General features: G+C 41.2%; 1 protein-coding gene across 7 annotated transcripts in view; it reads left to right on the top strand.

Moving 5' to 3' along the window:
- Positions 1–21,300, top strand: part of LOC133632948 (kinesin-like protein KIF24) — a 36,849-nt gene that overhangs the window by 11,985 nt on the left and 3,564 nt on the right. For 4 of the 7 annotated variants that reach the window (XM_062025812.1, XM_062025813.1, XM_062025807.1 and 1 more), the window contains 11 exons: positions 4,348–4,441; positions 4,504–5,088; positions 7,441–7,603; positions 7,673–7,770; positions 10,812–11,024; positions 11,102–11,189; positions 14,163–14,284; positions 14,375–14,480; positions 14,572–14,643; positions 14,718–14,827; positions 16,795–18,225. In XM_062025812.1, the coding sequence (XP_061881796.1) occupies positions 4,362–4,441; positions 4,504–5,088; positions 7,441–7,603; positions 7,673–7,770; positions 10,812–11,024; positions 11,102–11,189; positions 14,163–14,284; positions 14,375–14,480; positions 14,572–14,643; positions 14,718–14,827; positions 16,795–18,225 (3,068 nt within the window). In that variant the 5' untranslated portion in view covers positions 4,348–4,361. Of the gene's footprint in view, positions 1–76; positions 168–4,347; positions 4,442–4,466; positions 5,089–7,440; positions 7,604–7,672; positions 7,771–10,811; positions 11,025–11,101; positions 11,190–14,162; positions 14,285–14,374; positions 14,481–14,571; positions 14,644–14,717; positions 14,828–16,794; positions 18,226–21,300 lie in introns of those variants that run through there. The other 3 variants (XM_062025810.1, XM_062025811.1, XM_062025814.1) reach the window with 3 other exon arrangements.

Genomic DNA, 21,300 nt, shown 5'->3' on the forward strand with positions numbered 1-21,300 from the left:
CAATGGAGAAAAGTGTACGACCTAAGTCGTCAAAAGTGTGGGAACACTTCACTTTAAAGACTTCAAAGAAGACCGTTTCCTGCAAAATGGCACGGATGTACAACATTGCTTCAGAAGCACCTGAAAAGGAAACATGTTGGAGCCATGGATGAAGGGAGGAACTCACGGTACGTAACTTTTTAAGTCCATAGTGGCAACAAGCATTCATGAGTTCAGCTTTTTTGTAAGTAACGTTAAAGGCCCACTGAAATGATTTTTTTTTATTTAAACGGGGATAACAGATCTATTCTTTGTGTCATACTTGATCATTTCGCGATATTGCCATATTTTTGCTGAAAGGATTTAGTATAAAACAACGACGATAAAGATCGCAACTTTTGGTATCTGATTAAAAAAAAAAGCTTGCCCCTACCGGAAGTAGCGTGACGTAGTCAATTGAACATATCCACAAAGTTCCCTATTGTTTACAATGGTGGCCGCCAGAAGTGAGAGAGATTCGGACCGAGAAAGCGACGATTACCCCATTAATTTGAGCGAGGATGAAAGATTTGTGGATGAGGAAAATGCAAGTGAAGGACTAGTGGGGAGTGGAAGCGATTTAGATAGGGAAGATGCTGTGAGAGCCGGGGGTGACCTGATATTCAGCTGGGAATGACTAAAACAGTAAATAAACACAATACATATATATACTCTATTAGCCACAACACAACCAGGCTTATATTTAATATGCCACAAATTAATCCCACATAAAAACACCTAGGTGTTTGTTATGCTAGCTCCTAGCTACTAGCTCGAGCTAGTTATAGCGGGTTATATGGACGAAATCCCGTATATATAACCCGCCAATACAATTCAAACACCTGCACAACACACATACTCACTCAACCCAAAGAACCGTTCACCTAACCCAAGGTTCATAAAGCTTATATATTTAACCAAAGTTACGTACGTGACACGCACGTACGGGCAAGCGATCAAATGTTTGGAAGCGCGCGGGTGGGACCTGATATTCAGCTGGGAATGACTACAACAGTAAATAAACACAAGACATATATATACTCTATTAGCCACAACACAACCAGGCTTATATTTAATATGCCACAAATTAATCCCGCATAAGGCTAGCTCCTAGCTCGAGCTAGTTATAGCAAGCGATCAAATGTTTGGAAGCACAGCTACGTACTCATGGTATCGCGTCTGTGTATCCAAATCAAAGTCCTCCTGGTTAGAGTCTCTGTTGTCCGAGTTCTTCGATTTTGACTGCATCTTTCGGGAATGTAAACAAACACCGGCTGTGTTGTGTTGCTGACTTCCCTCGCAAAATATCCGCTTCGCACCGACAACTTTCTTCTTTGCTTGCTCAGCTTCTTTCTCCATAATGCAATGAATGTCCAGAATACTGTGGAATAATGAGATGAAAACAGCTATTTCGTATTGGCTTCAATGGGGAAGCCATACCTCTGTTACTCTGGCTACGTCACGCGCACACGTCATCATACAGAGACGTTTTCAAGCCGAAGTGTGGCGGGAAATTTAAAATTGCACTTTATAAGTTAACCCGGCCGTATTGGCATGTGTTGCAATGTTAAGATTTCATCATTGATATATAAACTATCAGACTGCGTGGTCGGTAGTAGTGGGTTTCAGTAGGCCTTTAACGTTATGCCTTTGTTGCAACGCGGGGCTGATAATGTGTCTCTGGCACATTTGACTCCGTTTTGAGAGAGAAAACGCACGGTTACCAATTTCGAAATAAACGTAACGGACAGAAATATCTCAGGTTGGTTTCATAATGGATCAATGCAGCCAGGCCGATAAAGCTATATAAATCTATTTAGATTTGAGTGACGCTTTAGTATAACTAAACGTTATGAAGGTGCTGGAATATTTCATGCTATTATTCAGAAGCAGCCTAAAATTAATCCTTTATTATTCACAACAGAAACGTGTACAATATCTGATCCAGTTATGATCTGATGAGTTACATTTCTGTGTTATTATTGGTGTATGCTGCATCCCCAATGTCCAGAAGATGGTGCCAGTATGCTGGGGTTTTTTTTCAATAAAATACTGGAAAGGATAGAAATGTAGTTTGTCTCTTTTATCTGATTATTAATCGAAGTAATAATCGACAGATTAATCAATTATCAAATTAATCGTTAGTTGCAGCCCTAAACAATACATATATATATATATATATATATATATATATATATATATATATATATATATATATATATATATATATATATATGCAATACATATATATGCAATACATATATATATATAAGAATTCTAGCTATATATATATATGTATTTTATTATATATATATACATATAAATAAAATAAATGAAATTCAAGTATTTTATTTATATGTATGTATATATATATATAATACAATACATATATATATATATATAGCTAGAATTCTAGCTATATATATGTATTTTAATATATATATGTGTATATATATATATATATATAGCTAGAATTCTAGCTATATATATATATGTATTTATTTCATTATATATATATACATATAAATAAAATAAATACTTGAATTTCAGTGTTCATTTATTTACACGTATACACACAACACTCCTCTCTACTCATTGTTGTATTTGAAAGTGCAATGCTTTGCAGCCAGTAGCACAGCCTTTGAAGGAGCGTAGGTATGGGCAGTGTAATATTCTGGGTTGGAGTCAATAACCAGGCGAGGTGACGAAGTTACGTCTCTTTACTTCATACTTCAGAACCGACTCCCGCACTTGCCGTCAGGGTGCGCAATACAATGTAAACCGTTGGCCAACCAAAAAGTAACCACAGACCACTATACGGCAGGGGTGTCAAACTCAAATACAGAGTGGGCCAAAATTTAAAACTGAATAAAGCCGCGGGCCAAGGTTGAACAAATTAACCTTTTAATAGGGACCCAAACAAGTTTTGCATTGAATATTGAACAAGCAAGGCTTATATAACTTAATAGTGACATGCAAAATTGAGTTTCAAAGAGGCACTGAAATTCGGGGTTCTCCCGGAAAATTCGGGAGGGTTGGCAAGTATGGGCCACATGGAGAAAAATCTACTCCCAAGTAAAAACTGGTAAAATCACGGGACGATAACTTAAAAATAAAGACCAGATTGTTTTCTTTGTTTAAAAATAGAACAAGCGTGTTCTGAAAATGTACAAACCATAATGTTGTTGGTTTCAAGGAATTCTAAAATAAAATCTTGTCTTAAGCCCAGAACACTACACATTTCCCCAGTTTTAGATTGGAGATGAGGAAAGATTGGCCTGGCCCACTAGCATCCCTCTTTATGTTTGTGAACTTTATAGTCTATACATTTAGAGTGATGTGATAATCAAACACTCTACAAGTCTAGAATGAAAGAGCAACAGTATATAAGAGAATTGACAGAGTGTGTGTACCTTCAGTGCGCAGTGCCTCTTTAAAATCCAGCCGCTGTTGCTTAGTAGGTGAAGTGTGTCTCTCTTTACTAGCTTCGTCGAAGCGTGTTGCTTTTGTAGCTGTTTCAGCAGATTTGAATTGCTAGGATAGGATCTTTGATTCAAGACACAACTTGCATTTAACTAAAATGTTCTTTTCTTTGTGGTCGACAAAAGAAATGTAGTGAGAATATCTCCATGTTAAGAAACTGGGCTTCGGGCTTCGCCATGTCTTGTTAGTAAACACAGACCCGCCCCCTCCCACACACACACACATATACACAGACAGCCTCTTCCTTGTCACCTCTTCCGCAGCGTTCCAATAAAACACACTCAGATCTTCTCAGTTTCTAGCCAATACTGTGTAGTAACGCATCATGTAGTAACTGAGTAACTGAATATAAAAAATAACGCGTTAGATTACTATTTAACGCCGAAAGTAACGGCTTTACTTTGTAACGCGTTAGTCCCAACACTGATAATCATTGTCAAATTCAAGCATAATATTAGCTGTGGTCCGTTTGTGTACTCATCTGAGGAGAGTACTAGGTATCTATTGAAATGAAAAAACATTCCAAAATTCAAGGCAAACTGCAAAAATAACAAAAAAACAAACAACAAAATTACTATTAGGGGATAGGTCTCTTTTGGTCAAAGATGCTGCAATTATGTATGTATAATTATTTTTTCAAAACTTTGTACTGTTTAATAGAAAAATAAAACAAACACTTTCCCCAGTAAAGTGCATGCATGCACAGCTGTTAGACAGAAACCACGAGGGAGGGGCATCCGGAAGGACATACTGTCTTTAAGAAAAGCAACATGGCTACGGGACAATAGGCGTTTAACGACTACTTGATGCAATGGAACACAAGTTCGATACCTGCTCCTCTCCCAGGGTGTGCGGAGTCCATGGAGACAGAAAAAAGAGCCATGACGCTCGGCCTCTTTGACTGCCTGAGGGCAGTCGGTCTTCAGCATCACTACGAACGGTAAACACGCTCTCTTTACTTCCAGATGTCCCGCCACCCGTCAATTCTACCTGTCCTTTCAGCTTCACCTCCATGGGAATCCGTCACTTGGCCCACCTCTTGTGCCTCACCTCGGAGGACCTCCCCGTGCTGGAGATCCGCACCAAGGAGGACAAGAGTCGGCTCTTCAGTCTGGTGCATCTGATCAAAACGCTGGAGCAGGAAGGTCTGGGGCTGGAAGAGGATGCAGATGAGAGTGACGAAGAAGTCCCGTTAGTGGATACTTTTACTAACGGTGACCCGGCGACTTTTTCCAACGCCCCCCGCGTCTGCATGCACCTCGATGATGAATGTCAGCAGCGTGGGCGTAACGGCAGCCTCAGGCCAGCTGCTCAGCACAGCAGGCCAGACATCACTAGACGATTGTCCATGTACAGTACTAATTCCGCACTGCTGCTGCCACAGACCGCCTCGTCCCACCCTCTGAAACCGAAAGCAGCTACGGCAAAGCGGTTCAACGGCCAACTGGTGGGGAAGATGTGTCCGGATCGAGGAAGCGCTTACAGACAATATGGTGGACAATTTACTAAACCAACACCTGTTTTTGAAGCCAAGAGAAAACCAGGATACAACTACGGACTACCTCTGAATCCTGTTGCTTTAAAAAAGTGAGTATCTGCCGCGGTAAACACCCGATTTGCTATATTTTATGATCATATTGTGTAAAGTATTATGGATTCTGCTAAGACGTGTTTCGGAAGACATGTGACCATGTCTTAGAATTAGGAAAATCACATTCGAGATTGCATATTATTGCTAAAAAGCCTAATTGAAATGCCAACCGTTAGCACCCTAGCCAGATAGCATTAACAAAATATGCGATTCTTACCGTAGTTTTCAGATTATAAATCGCCTGTTTTTTTCATAGTTTGGCCGGGGGTGCGATTAATATTCTGGAGCGATTTATGTGTGAAATTATTAACACATTACCGTAAAATATCAAAATAATATTATTTATCTCATTCACTTAAGAGACTAGGCCAGTGGTTCTTAACCTGGGTTCGATTGAACCCTAGGGGTTCAGTGAGTCGGGCTCAGGGGTTCGGCGGAGGTCAAAACACACCCGACTCATCGTGTAAATACAAACTTTTCCCTATCGGCGTATTACGGATACGACAACAGCTGACTGGTTTGCAGGTGTGTAATTTGTTGTGAGTTTATGCACTGTGTTGGTTTTGTTCTTTGAACAAGGTGATGTTCATGCACGGTTCATTTTGTGCACCAGTAAAAAAAACATGGTAACACTTTAGTATGGGGCACATATTCACCATTAATTAGTTGCTTATTAACATGCAAATTAGTAACATTTTGGCTCTTAACTAGTCATTATTAAGTACTTATTAATGCCTTATTTGGCATGGCCTTATTTTAACCCTAACCCTCTAACCCTGACCCTAACCCCCTAACCCTAACCCTCACCAAATAACTCTAAATTAAGTCTTTGTTACTTAGAATATGTTTCCCATACTAAAGTGTTACCAAAAACATAACTTTGTCTTGAATTTGAAAAAAAACATTTTATTTTTCACTAAAGAAGGGTTCGGTGAATGCGCATATGAAACTGGTGGGGTTCGGTACCTCCAACAAGGGTAAGAACCACTGCTCTAAGGTATATACGGTACTTCTAAATGTGCTAAAAATCTTGCATGTTAAGACACTAAATATTTGACTCAGGTGTATACCTGCAAAATGTGTTAAAAGCTAGCATGCCAACAGTTATGTGTCCGGTAACAAAATATTAGGCTCTAAGGTGCATATCTACAAAATGTATCAAAAAGCTAAACGCTAACGTTAGCATGCTAGCAATCGACTAACATTAGTTTGACTACTTAAAATCTACTCACTGTGTTACACAATTTCGTTCAGTCCCGACCACGCCCCTTTTAAGAAGTTTAACTAACCCAGTTTTGCTAACCTGACCCTTGTTTGTGCTTGCGCACCAATCAGCAGTTCAGAGTCCCTAGAGGGAGTACTGGAGACTGCTGCCTCTGGTGATTCCCTTGTTCTACTGGGGCACTTCAATGCTCATATTGGCAACGACAGTAAAATCTGGAGAGGTGTGATTGGGAGAAACGACCGCCCTGATCTGAACCAGACTTACTCTATAATCTCGGCAGGATCCTTGAGGGTGCGTGGGAGTTTGCCCAACCAGTCTACATGTGTTTTGTGGATTTGGAGAAGACATTCGACCGTTCCCTCGGGAAGTCTTGTGGAGAGTACTCAGAGAGTATGAGGTATCGGACCGCCTGATTGTGGCATTCCGCTCTCTGTTTGATCAGTGTCAGAGCTTGGTCCGCATTGCCGGCAGTAAGTCTGACCCGTTTCTAGTGAGGCTTGGACCAGGGATGCCCTTTGTCACAGATTCTGTTTACAACTTTTATGGACAGAATTTCTAAGCGCAGTCAGGGCATTAAGGGGATCTGGTTTGGTGGTCTTGCTGGCTTCGTCTGGCCAGGATCTTCAGCTCTCACTGGATCAGTTCTCAGGGGAGTGTGAAATGACTGGAATGAAAATCAGCACTTCTAAGTTTGAGTCCATGGTACTTGCCCGTAAAAGGTTGGAGTGCCTGCCCCAAGTGGAGGAGTTCAAGTACCTCGGGTCCTGTTCACAAGTGAGGAAAGAGTGGCTCATGAGATCGACAGGCGGATCGGTGCTGCGTCTGCAGTGATGCGGACCCCGTATCGGTCCGTCGTGATGAAGGAGCTAAGCCGGAAGGCAAAGCTCTCAATTTACCGGACGATCTGAGTCCCTATCCTGACCTATACTCATGAGCTTTGGGTTATGACCGAAAGGACAGGATCACGGGATACAAGTGGCCAAAATTAGTTTCTTCCGTCTCCCTTAGAAATAGGGTGAGAAGCTTAGGGTAAAGCCGCTGCTCCTCCACATTGACGTACGGGATATGGACCTGTGAGAGTCCATCCACGGCTGATTTGGACGGCGATATTTGTGCGTTGCAGGCAAACCGGCGGGCCGAGGATCCTCGTTTGCGTGAGGAAACGACCTCTGACGCTGGCAGAGAGACGGAAAGAAGAGGCGGACGTTGTGATGACGCCCAGTGCCGAGTGTGTGGTTGTTCAAGAGGGTAAAGAAGCTGTGGACCTCACTCAGTACATTTTAAAGGTACATACACATGTGTGTTCAGCTCCCATTGTCTTGGCTAATTTCTCATTCTGGCTCGCTGTTATGCAGCACCCGTTCTACTTTGACCAGGTTTTTGGTGAGCATCAATCTAACGAGGAGGTGTATAAGAAGACGGCGTATCGTCTGGTGCAGCACATGCTCAACGGGTAATGTTTCAGCATGTTTTTTTTATCAGACAAAAATATAGTTAATTATCTTGCTGCAGGAAAGCTACTGGAATTAAAGGCCTACTGAAAGCCACTACTACCGACCACGCAGTCTGATAGTTTATATATCAATGATGAAATCTTAACATTGCAACACATGCCAATACGGCCGGGTTAACTTATAAAGAGCAATTTTAAATTTCCCGCTAAACTTCCGGTTGAAAACGTCTATGTATGATGACGTATGCGCGTGACGTCAATCGTTGAAACGGAAGTATTCGGACTCCATTGAATCCAATACAAAACAGCTCTGTTTTCATCTCAAAATTCCACAGTATTCTGGACATCTGTGTTGGTGAATCTTTTGCAATTTGTTTAATGAACAATGAAGACTGCAAAGAAGAAAGCTGTAGGTGGGATCGGTGTATTAGCGGCTGGCTGCAGCAACACAACCAGAAGGACTTTGACTTGGATAGCAGTCGCGCGACCGCACGGATGATCGGGTGAAGTCCTTCGTCGCACCGTCAATCGCTGGAACGCAGGCGAGCACGGGTGTTGATGAGCAGATAAGGGCTGGCTGGCGTAGGTGGATAGCTAATGTTTTTAGCATAGCTCTGTGAGGTCCCGTTACTAAGTTAGCTTCAATGGCGTCGTTAGCAACAGCATTGTTAAGCTTCGCCAGGCTGGAAAGCATTAACCGTGTAGTTACATGTCCCTGGTTTATTAGTATTGTTGATTTTCTGTCTATCGTTCCAGTCAGGGGCTTATTTCTTTTGTTTCTATATGCAGTTAAGTCCGATGCTATCACGTTAGCTCCGTAGCTAAAGTGTTTCGCCGATGTATTGTCGTGGAGATAAAAGTCACTGTGAATGTCCATTTCGCGTTCTCGACTCTCATTTTCAAGAGGATATAGTATCCGAGGTGGTTTAAAATACAAATCTGTGATCCACAATAGAAAAAGGAGAGAGTGGAATCCAATGATCCAGCTTGTACCTAAGTTACGGTCAGAGCGAAAAAAGACGCGTCCTGCACTGCACTCTAGTCCTTCACTCTCACGTCCCTCATCCACAAATCTTTCATCCTGGCTCAAATTAATGGGGTAATGGTTGCTTTCTTGGTCCGAATCGCTCTCGCTGCTGGTGTAAACAATGTGGAAATGTGAGGAGCCTTTCAACCTGCGACGTCACGCTACTTCCGGTACAGGCAAGGCTTTTTTTTATGAGCGACCAAAAGTTGCGAACTTTATCGTCGATGTTCTCTACTAAATCCTTTCAGCAAAAATATGGCAATATCGCAAAATGATCAAGTATGACACATAGAATGGATCTGCTATCCCCGTTTAAATAAATAAAAATCATTTCAGTAGGCCTTTAAGGTTCCTTCAAAAAGGATGCGATAACAAGGAAAACACAATTACATTTCTATATTCTTTGTTACACGGGACGACGTGGCGCGGTTGGGAGAGTGGCCGTGCAACTCACGTGACTACAGGGCGCCATGACTGCTACTAAAACAAGGGCTAAAACAAAAAATAGGGATTTCTTCCTAAATTTTTCACCCATTTCTCTCTAAACTTGTTGGGCTTATGTCTTTAGTGCCAATTAGGGATGGGCGATGTGGCCTAAAATCTATATTGCGATGTATATTGCATGCAACCTCTTGGGATAACAATATACAGTCGTGGTCAAAAGTTTACATACACTTGTAAAGGACATAATGTCATCATGGCTGTCTTGAGTTGCCAATAATTTGTACAACTCTTTTTGTAATAAAGTGATTGGAGCACATACTTGTTTGTCACAATAAACATTCATGAAGTTTGGTTCTTTTATGAATTTATTATGGGTCTACTGAAAATGTGAGCAAATCTGCTGGGTCAAAAGTATACATACAGCAATGTTAATATTTGCTTACATGTCCCTTGGCAAGTTTCACTGCAATAAGGCGCTTTAGGTAGCCATCCTCAAGCTTCTGCTTGAATTTTTGACCACTCCTCTTGACAAAATGGTGCAGTTCAGCTAAATGTGTTGGTTTTCTGACATGGACTTGTTTCTTCAGCATTGTCCACACGTTTAAGTCAGGCCATTCTAAAACCTTAATTCTACCCTGATTTAGCCATTCCTTTACCACTTTTGACGTGTGTTTGGGGTCATTGTCCTGTTGGAACACCCGACTGTGCCCAAGACCCAACCTCCGGGCTGATGATTTTAGGTTGTCCTGAAGAATTTGGAGGAAATCCTCCTTTTTCATTGTCCCATTTACTCTCTGTTGTCATGATCTGTGGTCTGGATCATGTATTTTTGTTATTTTCTGTTTGTTTAAGACTCCAGGAGTTCCTGTTTGCGCTCCCTTGTTTGGTCACCATGGCGACTCATTAGTTTCACCTGCCTCATTTGACGCACCTGGCTCTAATCAAGGAGACTATTTAAGCCTGTCGTTGCCAGTTAGTCGGGCTGGCGACATAGTTCTGTTGATGTTCTTTTCATGCTCTGTATTTTTTGTTTCATGCTCGTTTCATGCCACAGATTCATGCTCATTTTCATGCGATTGTTCGCTTCATGCTATGCCAAGTAAGTTTTGTTTATTCATGCCACAGTTAGCGAGTTTTTGTTTCATGTCCATAGTTCTGCCTAAGTGTTAGTTTTTGTATCCTGCGCTAAATTGTGCCTTCGCCTTGTGCGCCTTTTTGAGTCAAGATTAAATCATGTTTTTACCTGCACCCCTTGTCCAGAGTAGTCCGTTTGCGTCCTGGCAGAACAATCTTCGCAGTAAACTGCAAAATCCTCCTCGTTATGACATCTGTAAAGCAACAGTCCCGTTGGTAGCAAAACAGGCCCAGAGCATAATACTACCAACACCATGCTTGACGGCAGGCATGGTGTTCCTGGGATTAAAGGCCTCACCTTTTCTCCTCCAAACATATTGCTGGCTTTTGTGGCCAAACAGCTCCATTTTTGTTTCGTCTGACCACAGAACTTTCCTCCAGAAGGTCTTATCTTTGTCCATGTGATGTCTTATGTTTGTGTTTTGTGTGCGTGTAGGGGGAAGGCTACCTGTTTTGCCTTCGGGCAGACGGGCGCGGGTAAGACTCACACCATGATGGGTTCTTCTCCCAATGAGCCGGGCTTGTACTTCCTGGCGGCCCAGGACATCTTTGCTCACCTGTTGGCCACGCACAGCCCCCTGCTGGTTTATGTCAGCTTCTGTGAGATCTACTGCCGCCAGCTCTATGACCTGTTGAACAACAGGAAAAGGTTTTTGTGTTGCTTTAAAATTGTTTGAATGGTGCCTCCATGCTATGTGCCATCTTATTCTTTTTGCTTTTACACAGATTGTTTGTGAGGGAAGACGGTCACAACGTGGTTCACATTGCAGGACTTTGTGATGTCAGAGTGGACACCGTCAACTCACTGATGAAGGTTTGGCGACATTTTTTATGGAATTTCTCCTAGCCTATTACCTTTTTTTTTTCAACCTTTTTATATAAGTGTCGCAGGTGCCTCATTATTAGTGAATTAGAATAATAATAATAATAATAGATTGTATTTGTAAAAAGCACTTTACATTGAGTAAACAACCTCAAAGTGCTACAGTGTATAAAAAAATTAAAAAATAAAATAAAAAGATAATACAAAATAAATAAAAATAAAAACTAGAACAGCCAAATAGCTAAAACTAGTATGCATGTATCTTAAAAAATGCTTTTTTAAAAAGAAGGGTTTTTAAGCCTTTTTTAAAAGCATCCACAGTCTGTGGTGCCCTCAGGTGGTCAGGGAGAGCGTTCCACAGACTCGGAGCGGCCGTGCAGAAAGCCCGGTCTCCCATTGTTCGTAGCTTCGTAGAAGTATGTTGTCTATGAAATAAGTGCCATTCTCAGCATTTAGAAGAGCCCTTTAAGGAGTAGGACACATTAGCAACATTAACTAGTATAGATAGCAGCATGCCAGGTCATCTTAATTGTTGAAGAAAAAAACAGTTCAATAAACGTGTTCCCTTGCTCACTCTCTTGTATGTAGATGACTGATGTTTTTTTAAGAAGTAGAGATGTCCGATAATATCGGCCTGCCGATATTATCGGCCGATATATGCGTTAAAATGTAATATCGGAAATTATCTGTATCGTTTTTTTTATTATCGGTATTGTTTTTTTTTTTGTTTTGTTTTTTTTGTTTTGTTTTTAATTAAATCAACACAAAAACACAAGATACACCTACAATTAGTGCACCAACCCAAAAAACCTCCCTCCCCCATTTACACTCATTCACACAAAAGGGTTGTTTCTTTCTGTTATTAATATTGTGGTTCCTACATTATATATCAATATATATCAATACAGTCTGCAAGGGATACAGTCCGTAAGCACACATGATTGTGCATGCTGCTGGTCCACTAATAGTACTAACCTTTAACAGTTAATTTTACTCATTTTCATTCATTACTAGTTTCTATGTAACTGTTTTTATATTGTTGTACTTTCTTTTTTATTCAAGAAAATGTTTTTAATTTATTTATCTTATTTTACAAATTTTTTAAAAAAGTACCTTATCTTCACCATACCTGGTTGTCCAAATTAGGCATAATAATGTGTTAATTCCACGACTGCATATATCGGTTGATATCGGTATCGGTAATTAAAGAGTTGGACAATATCGGAATATCGGATATCGGCAAAAAGCCATTATCGGACATCCCTATTAAGAAGTGTAGCGAAGCCTGTTTTTTCCCACTTTACCAGCAAGGAGCAGGTCTACGGGGGCATCATGTCCACGAGGAAGCATGAGCAACAAGCTTTTTACTTCAAGATGTCAGGAAAATCGCAACTTTTTTTTTTCTTTTCATTTTCAAACACAGTTTGGGTTGCATTTTTAATGTGTTTCTTTAATAAAGTGTGATTGTTTCTCTCAAAAAGTGGAGCAAACAAGTGAGGGCATGATTGATTTTCCTCACATTTAATGCTCATAAAGAGGCTTAAGGGACACATATTAATGTTTGTACGTCATTCAAAGGGCACTTTTTAAGACTAGAGTTAAAACCTCTAAATCATGGGTGTCAAACTCTGACCCGCCGCGTAATTTCATTTGGCCCTTGAGGCAATATCAAATTAACATAGAGCTGGCCCGCCGGTATTATACAGCGGCATTCACCGCTAATACTGATACTTGCCAACCCTCCCGATTTTCCCGGGAGACTCCCGAATTTCAGTGCCCCTCCCGAAAATCTCCCGGGGCAACCATTCTCCCGAATTTCCACCCGGACAATAATATTGGGGTATGTGCCTTAAAGATACTGCCTTTAGCGTCCTCTACAACCTGTCGTCACGTCCGCTTTTCCTCCATACAAACAGCCGGCACAGTCACATAATGTATGCGGCCTTTACACACACATAAGTGAATGCAAGGCATACTTGATCAACAGCCATACAGGTCACATTGAGGGTAGCCGTATAAACAACTTTAATACTGTTACAAATATGCGCCACACTGTGAACCCACACCAAACAAGAATGACAAACACATTTCGGGAGAACATCCGCACCGTAACACAACGTAAACACAACAGACCAAATACCCAGAACCCCTTGCAGCACTAACTCTTCCGGGACGCTACAATATACACCAAACCCCTGGATGAACTAGCATCCAAGAAAAGATGGCAGGTATCTGGCTTGGGCACATCAGATTAGATCAGTGTGTCGCAAACTGAGCAGTAAAAAGGCCTGACTGGTTGGTTTATTCATTATTTTATTTTCAAATGTATTAGCCTGTGGAAAAAGTTAATGTTGATATTTACCTCAGTAGGCTGTAAATAGAAAATAGGCATTCAATTTTTTATTAACATTTTAATTAATATATACCTTTGATGTTTTTTCGTTTATTTTAAAGTTGCCTTTGCACTATTAAGTTATATAAGCATTGCTTGTTCCATTTTCAGTGTTAAAGCAAATCAGTGTAGCAAACAGCAATAATTAACGTTTTATTCATGCACTTTCTCTTGCTACTTCAAGGCTTGAATGTTTGATTCATTCATTATTGTTATTTTATTTTCAAATGTATTATTAGCCTGTGGAAAAAGTTTATTTTAATATTTACCTCAGAAGGCTGCAAATAGAAAAGAGGCATTCAATTTTTATTTGAATTTTATTTGATATGCCATTGATATTTTTTAATTATTATTATTAAAAACTCGATTTTGCATGTCACTATAAAGTTATATGAGCCTTGCTTGTTCAATATTCAATGCAAAACTTGTTTGGGTCCCTATTAAAAGGTTAATTTGTTCAAACTTGGCCCGCGGCTTTGTTCAGATTTAAATTTTGGCCCACTCTGTATTTGAGTTGGACACCCCTGCTCTAAATACTTGCAACAATCTGCCTGTCTGTTGGGGTTATAAAGGTGATGTCACAGGGTTTAGCGGCACGCACCAAGAGGGTCAGTGGCGTGAATCCGCTCTCGTCTCGTTCCCATGCCTTGCTTCAGATCCAGCTCCGATCTGCAAACCAGCAGATAATTGGCAGGTAAAAAGACAACATTGTCTGGTTAGACCTCATAATGTCTAGTGTACTTGGAGTGTGCTATATTATTCATACGTTTGTGCCTGTGTGCAGAATGTGGTTCATTGACTTGGCGGGGAGCGAGAGGGCATCGGACACCAAGGCGGCAGACTGGCAAACTCGAATGGAGGGAGCGGAAATCAACCAGAGTCTGCTGGCTGTAAGCTACAACAAACACAAACGCTTAGGACATTGGGATATCCGATACTGTATCGGCTTTCTTACCGATATCTGATATTGCCCTCTCTCAGCTTAAAGAATGCATCCGCTCACTTGATCAAGAGCAGCGGCACACACCTTTCAGACAAAGCAAACTCACTCAGGTACTAAGACTTCCTGGTTTGTATTGTTCACCTTTTTTGTCGAATCACTTTGTGGTATTTTTTTTCCGCCCCAGGTCTTGAAAGACTCATTTGTTGGTAATTCAATGACTTGCATGATTGCCAACATTTCACCCGGTCACATCGCAACAGAGCACACACTTAACACGCTGCGATATGCTGACCGGTAAGTGGAAAGAAGGGGGGAGTTGTTTTGTTTTACAGTATATTTGACCATAAAGTCAACTTGAATATGCTTTAGAGTAGTCAGTGTTCAGCTTGTATAGCAGTAAAGATTTACTGTCCGGTAAAAAATGAGACAATGAACACCTCACAGTGAACATGCCCAAATTGTGTGTAAATTAGAGATGTCCGATAATGGCTTTTTTACCGATATTCCGATATTGTCCAACTCTTAATTACCGATACCGATATCAACCGGTATATACAGTCGTGGAATGAACACATTATTATGCCTAATTTTGTTGTGATGCCCCGCTGGATGCATTAAACAATGTAACAAGGTTTTCCAAAATAAATCAACTCACGTTATGGAAAACATGGCACTGCCATATTTATTATTGAAGTCACAAAGTGCATAATTTTTTTTAACATGCCTCAAAACAGCAGCTTGGAATTTGGGACATGCATGAGGAGGTTGAGGTGGGCGGGGTTGAGGTGGAGGTTAGGGGGTAGCGGGGGTGTATATTGTAGCGTCCCGGAAGAGTTAGTGCTGCAAGGGGTTCTGGGTATTGGTTCTGTTGTGTTACGGTGCGGATGTTCTCCCGAAATGTGTTTGTCATTCTTGTTTGGTGTGAGTTCACAGTGTGGCGCATATTTGTAACAGTGTTAAAGTTGTTTATACGGTCACCCTCAGCGTGACCTGTATGGCTGTTGACCAAGTATGCCTTGCATTCACTTGTGTGTATGAAAAGCCGTAGATATTATGTGATTGGGTCGGCACGCAAAGACAGACACCTTTAAGGTTTATTGGCGCTCTGTACTTCCCCCTACGTCCGTGTACACAGCGGCGTTTTACAAACTCATAAATGTTACTTTTTGAAACCGATACCGATAATTTCCGATATTACATTTTAAAGCATTTATTGGCCGATAATATCGGCAGTCCAATATTATCGGACATCTCTACTGCAAACATAGTTGACTGTTTAAAAACAGGTGCTAATAAAAGACGTCCCTGCTGTGAAATGTTACATGATGTTGGTGGTGTACAACCTCTTGTGCTAATAAAAAATGCAAATAAAAAATGCATTTATTCACAATTTGTATTAACAACACTAACATATAGTATCGACGAATACCGGTATCGATATGGATAAAATCCTAATGATATACTGCACATCCCTACAGACCACGCACCCGTCGATTCAGCGGTTAGTTCAATAGAGGATTTATGCACTGCAAAAAGTCAGTGTTCAAAAACAAGAAAAAAAGGGGTATTTTATTTGAACTAAGCAAAATGATCTGCCAATAGAACAAGAAAATTCGGCTTGTCAAGACTTTCCAAAACAAGTAAAATTAGCTAACCTCAATGAACCCAAAAATGCCTTAAAATAAGTACATTCTCACTAATAACAAGTGCACTTTTCTTGGTAGAAAAAAAAAGAAGAGACCTTTTTGCTCAATATGTTGAAAAATATTCTTAAATTAAGTAAATGCAAGTGCCATTATCTTGACATTATGATATGCGCTCGGCATTATGATTTTTTTTTTCATGCTTGAAGTAAGAAATTATTACTTTAAAAAAGTAGTTTTATACTTGTGAGTGTTGATGACACAGCTTTGCAACAGTTGATATTCTAGTTTCAAGCATGTTTTACTCAATATAGGTCATCAAATCTCAGCAACAAGCTGTAATATCTTACTGAGATCATTTAGGACCAAAACCCTTAAAACAAGTAAAACACTCAAACATAAAATCTGCTTAGTGAGAAGAATTATCTTATCAGACTGAAAATAGGCAAATATCACCCTTATTTGAGATATTTAATCTTACTTAGATTTCAGTTTTTGCAGTGTACTGCCGTTTACTTTGACACCGATGCAATTACCAAACCCCTACTCTTAAAGTATATCCAAGTTTAGTGTTGATAGGATATGACGTAATAAGAATACTTGCTTTATGTACCACAGTGTGAAGGAGTTGAGGGGTCAAGGAGGAAGAGAAAGCAGAACTGTACCTCTTGCCAAATGCAGCCTGGCCAATAGCATCAATGGAGACATCCCGAGAGGAAACAGTCTCCCTAAGAAGCCAAAAATGGGAATACCGAAAGCCATTTTCCCCACCTCAAAGAAGCCCTCAGCATACACGGCCCGCTCTTCCACACCAAAGACCAGCAGATCTGACGAGGAGAGAACCGCCACGGCCAAACGCCGGGTCGGGCCTGAAAAAGTGAGCCTGCTCATAGGCTCGCAGGAAAAGGGCGACAGTTCCAAAAGGGAAGAGAAGCGTGAATATAGAAGAAGGCAAGAGAAGCAAGTTGAGACTGAAGGTGATGCTGTGGTGGGCAAGAGGGATGAAGAGATGCAGCATCACCTGCGCCAGTACCACCAGCAACTGCAGAAGTTTGTGCCGTTCTCCATCACCCCGTCTGCCTCCAGCCGACAGTCGCTCTCGTCTCAAGCTTCATCCTCTCTCTCGTCTTCAGACCGGATGTATTGCAGTTCGAAGGACACCTCCAGTGTGAACGACAGCGGGATTGGAAGCACTGGTGCGCCGTCGCCTTTTCACAACGTAAAGGACGACGCCATTGGAAACAATGGGGTTCAAAGGGAACAGTCGAGGTGGGCTCAGGTGGTAACAACAGAGCTAGAAGAGGCCCACATGGCGGCCGATGTCGCCCTGGCGTCCTTCAGCTCCGCAGAGATAGGCGAGGACTCTTTGGAAATGGATCCCTCGCTCGATGGCTTGTGGACTGACAGTCTAGCGTCAGCCCACTGCGTCCACAAGCCCGACGTCTTCTTCGGCGCCCCTCTCGTTGACCGCCAGTCTGTAGCCCACGCCGCTTGTCAACAAAACGGCGAGAAACCAAAGAACCTACCTCGATTTGTAGCAAAAAGTCAGGCGGTGTCGTACAGGATGAGTGGAGGGACCAGTTCAAGTGACTCCCAGACACCAAGAACAGCCAGAATGTCTCAGGAAGATACTTGTGAGGATTCAACCACGAGTCAACCAGACAACGCCAGTAACTATCTCAGTTTTCTTGAGAGGAAGCCGGATCATATCACACATGCAACATATAAAGACGCTGAATGTTGTCCGGTAATAAAGAACCCCTGGGATCCTACTTCTGACGCCAAGCTAGCCACTAATCATCCTTCAGAGCAGCCTGAACCCCCAGCTAAGAATCCAGAACAGAACATCCCTTGTGAACCTGCTCTCTCGAAGTCATCGACAAAGACACATTGTCCCACAAACCCGGTGGCAGACCAACTTCAACTGTTTCCGGGCCACAACTCTAAAGTCCAAACTGAAAGTCCTGGAGAGTTACTTTGTAAAGAGACAACCATCAACCAGGAGTTACAACTGAAAATGGGCTCTGTTGGCCACATGGATCATGACAAGTAAGTACTGCATTTGTGTTAAAGAGGAACTTTAGGAAAATTTGGCGCATCGTGCACAATCCTTGTGTGAGACATGAATCTTTTCAATAGTGAACTTCTCATAAGAGGCAGCTAAACTTGCAGGTAATGGGGATAACTATAAAACCCTCTAAAAACAACAACACTGTATATACATGCTGTAAGTACATGTAATGTAGTAACAGGCACAACATGTACAAACCCTGTTTCCATATGAGTTGGGAAATTGTGTTAGATGTAAATATAAACGGAATACAATGATTTGCAAATCCTTTTCAACCCATATTCAATTGAATGCACTACAAAGACAACATATTTGATGTTCAAATTCATAAACTTTATTTTTTTGTTGCAAATAATAATTAACTTAGAATTTCATGGCTGCAACACGTGCCAAAGTAGTTGGGAAAGGGCATGTTCAACACTGTGTTACATGGCCTTTCCTTTTAACAACACTCAGTAAACGTTTGGGAACTGAGGAGACACATTTTTGAAGCTTCTCAGGTGGAATTCTTTCCCATTCTTGCTTGATGTACAGCTTAAGTTGTTCAACAGTCCGGGGGTCTCCCTTGTGCTATTTTAGGCTTCATAATGCGCCACACATTTTCAATGGGAGACAGGTCTGGACTACAGGCAGGCCAGTCTAGTACCCGCACTCTTTTACTATGAAGCCACGTTGATGTAACACGTGGCTTGGCATTGTCTTGCTGAAATAAGCAGGGGCGTCCATGGTAACGTTGCTTGGATGGCAACATGTGTTGCTCCAAAACCTGTATGTACCTTTCAGCATTAATGGCGCCTTCACAGATGTGTAAGTTACCCATGCCTTGGGCACTAATACACCCCCATACCATCACACATGCTGGCTTTTCAACTTTGCGCCTATAACAATCCGGATGGTTCTTTTCCTCTTTGGTCCGGAGGACACGACGTCCACAGTTTCCAAAAACAATTTGAAATGTGGACTCGTCAGACCACAGAACACTTTTCCACTTTGTATCAGTCCATCTTAGATAAGCTCAGGCCCAGCGAAGCCGACGGCGTTTCTGGGTGTTGTTGATAAACGGTTTTCGCCTTGCATAGGAGAGTTTTAACTTGCACTTACAGATGTAGCGACCAACTGTAGTTACTGACAGTGGGTTTCTGAAGTGTTCCTGAGCCCATGTGGTAATATCCTTTACACACTGATGTTGCTTATTGATGCAGTACAGCCTGAGGGATCAAAGGTCACGGGCTTAGCTGCTTACGTGCAGTGATTTCTCCAGATTCTCTGAACCCTTTGATGATATTACGGAGCGTAGATGGTGAAATCCCTAAATTCCTTGCAATAGCTGGTTGAGAAAGGTTTTTCTTAAAGTGTTCAACAATTTGCTCACGCATTTGTTGACAAAGTGGTGACCCTCGCCCCATCCTTGTTTGTGAATGACTGAGCATTTCATGGAATCTACTTGTATACCCAATCATGGCACCCACCTGTTCCCAATTAGCCTGTTCACCTGTGGGATGTTCCAAATAAGTGTTTGATGAGCATTCCTCAACTTTATCAGTATTTATTGCCACCTTTCCCAACTTCTTTGTCACGTGTTGCTGGCATCAAATTCTAAAGTTAATGATTATTTGCACACAAAAAAAATTGTATGAGTTCGAACATCAAATATGTTGTCTTTGTAGTGCATTCAACTGAATATGGGTTGAAAATGATTTGCAAATCATTGTATTCCGTTTATATTTACATCTAACACAATTTCCCAACTCATATGGAAACGGGGTTTGTATGATAACATGAAATATTTACAGTATGTTGGTCATTTTAAGCTTTACCGAAACTTCTTTCCTAGGGGCATTGATAGAGCAATGAACGTTACCGTTGCTATGCGCTAAACGTTTCAAATAACATAAAACAGAGACTTACAATGTCTGCTTCTGGTTTGTTTGTTTTTGTGCGTAAATTGTGTGTCCGCGTACTCTCACGCCCGCGAAGAGCTACTGAACATCAGATCAATCACCCCTACGGACTTATTACCGGTCATTTTCAATTTTTTTCCCCTCTGCCATCAGGCACATAAAACAATAACAAGATCTGATAGCTCAGTTACAGCTCATGTTATTATATTCTGTGTTATATGTTGTTTTATGTTGCACGATTGAGCCAAGTAAAATTCCTAGTTTGTGAACCCGTTCTCAAACTACGGCAATAAAAACTCTTCTGATTCTGGTGTGGGGGGGTGGCGGGGTTGAGGTCGGCGGAGTTGGGAGGGCGAGGTTTGGTGGTAGCGGGGGTGTATATTGTAGCCCGGAAGAGTTAGGACTGCAAGGGATTCTGGGTATTTGTTCTGTTGTGTTCATGTTGTGTTACAATGCGGATGTTCTCCCGAAATGTGTTTGTCATTCTTGTTGGGTGTGGGTTCACAGTGTGGCGCATATTTGTAACAGTGTTAAGGTTGTTTATACGGTCACCCTCAGTGTGACCTGTATTCAGGATTCAGGATGCTTTATTATTGTCCATTCTTTAACATGTACAAGACACATAAGAACAGAAATTACATTTTCGGCACAGTCCCACTAAGAGCAGACATACGTTACAGAGAGACAAGACGGGACCGCCGACGGATCAGCCACTTACGGCGCTCCTTAAAAAAGGTGGTAAAAAGGTGATATTGGGAAAGGGGGGAAGAGTAAAAAATATCAGTCTAAGCAGTGTTTCCCATAAACTGCTAAGATACCTGTGGCGGTGGGGGCGTGGCTATGGGCGTGGTCACCATGACATCATCGAGTAATTTGCATAATTTACTACAATGATTTGATTTTCTCTAAAAAGGCTCAAAAAATGTATACTTACTAATTAATAATAACAGTTTTGTTTTAAACGTCCATCCATCCATCCATTTTACAATATAATTACAACACTTTATGTACATATTTATATACAGATTTGAACAATAAGTTATTCACTGAAATATATTTATTATTGTGGTTCTTACAAAAAATATATCTTATAAAATGTCTCAAAGCTCTGCCCCTTTAATTAGTGCATACTAAATAATTTAACTTTAGCCT

The sequence above is a fragment of the Entelurus aequoreus genome, linkage group LG17, assembly GCF_033978785.1.
Source record: "Entelurus aequoreus isolate RoL-2023_Sb linkage group LG17, RoL_Eaeq_v1.1, whole genome shotgun sequence".
Taxonomy (NCBI): Eukaryota; Metazoa; Chordata; class Actinopteri; order Syngnathiformes; family Syngnathidae; genus Entelurus; species Entelurus aequoreus.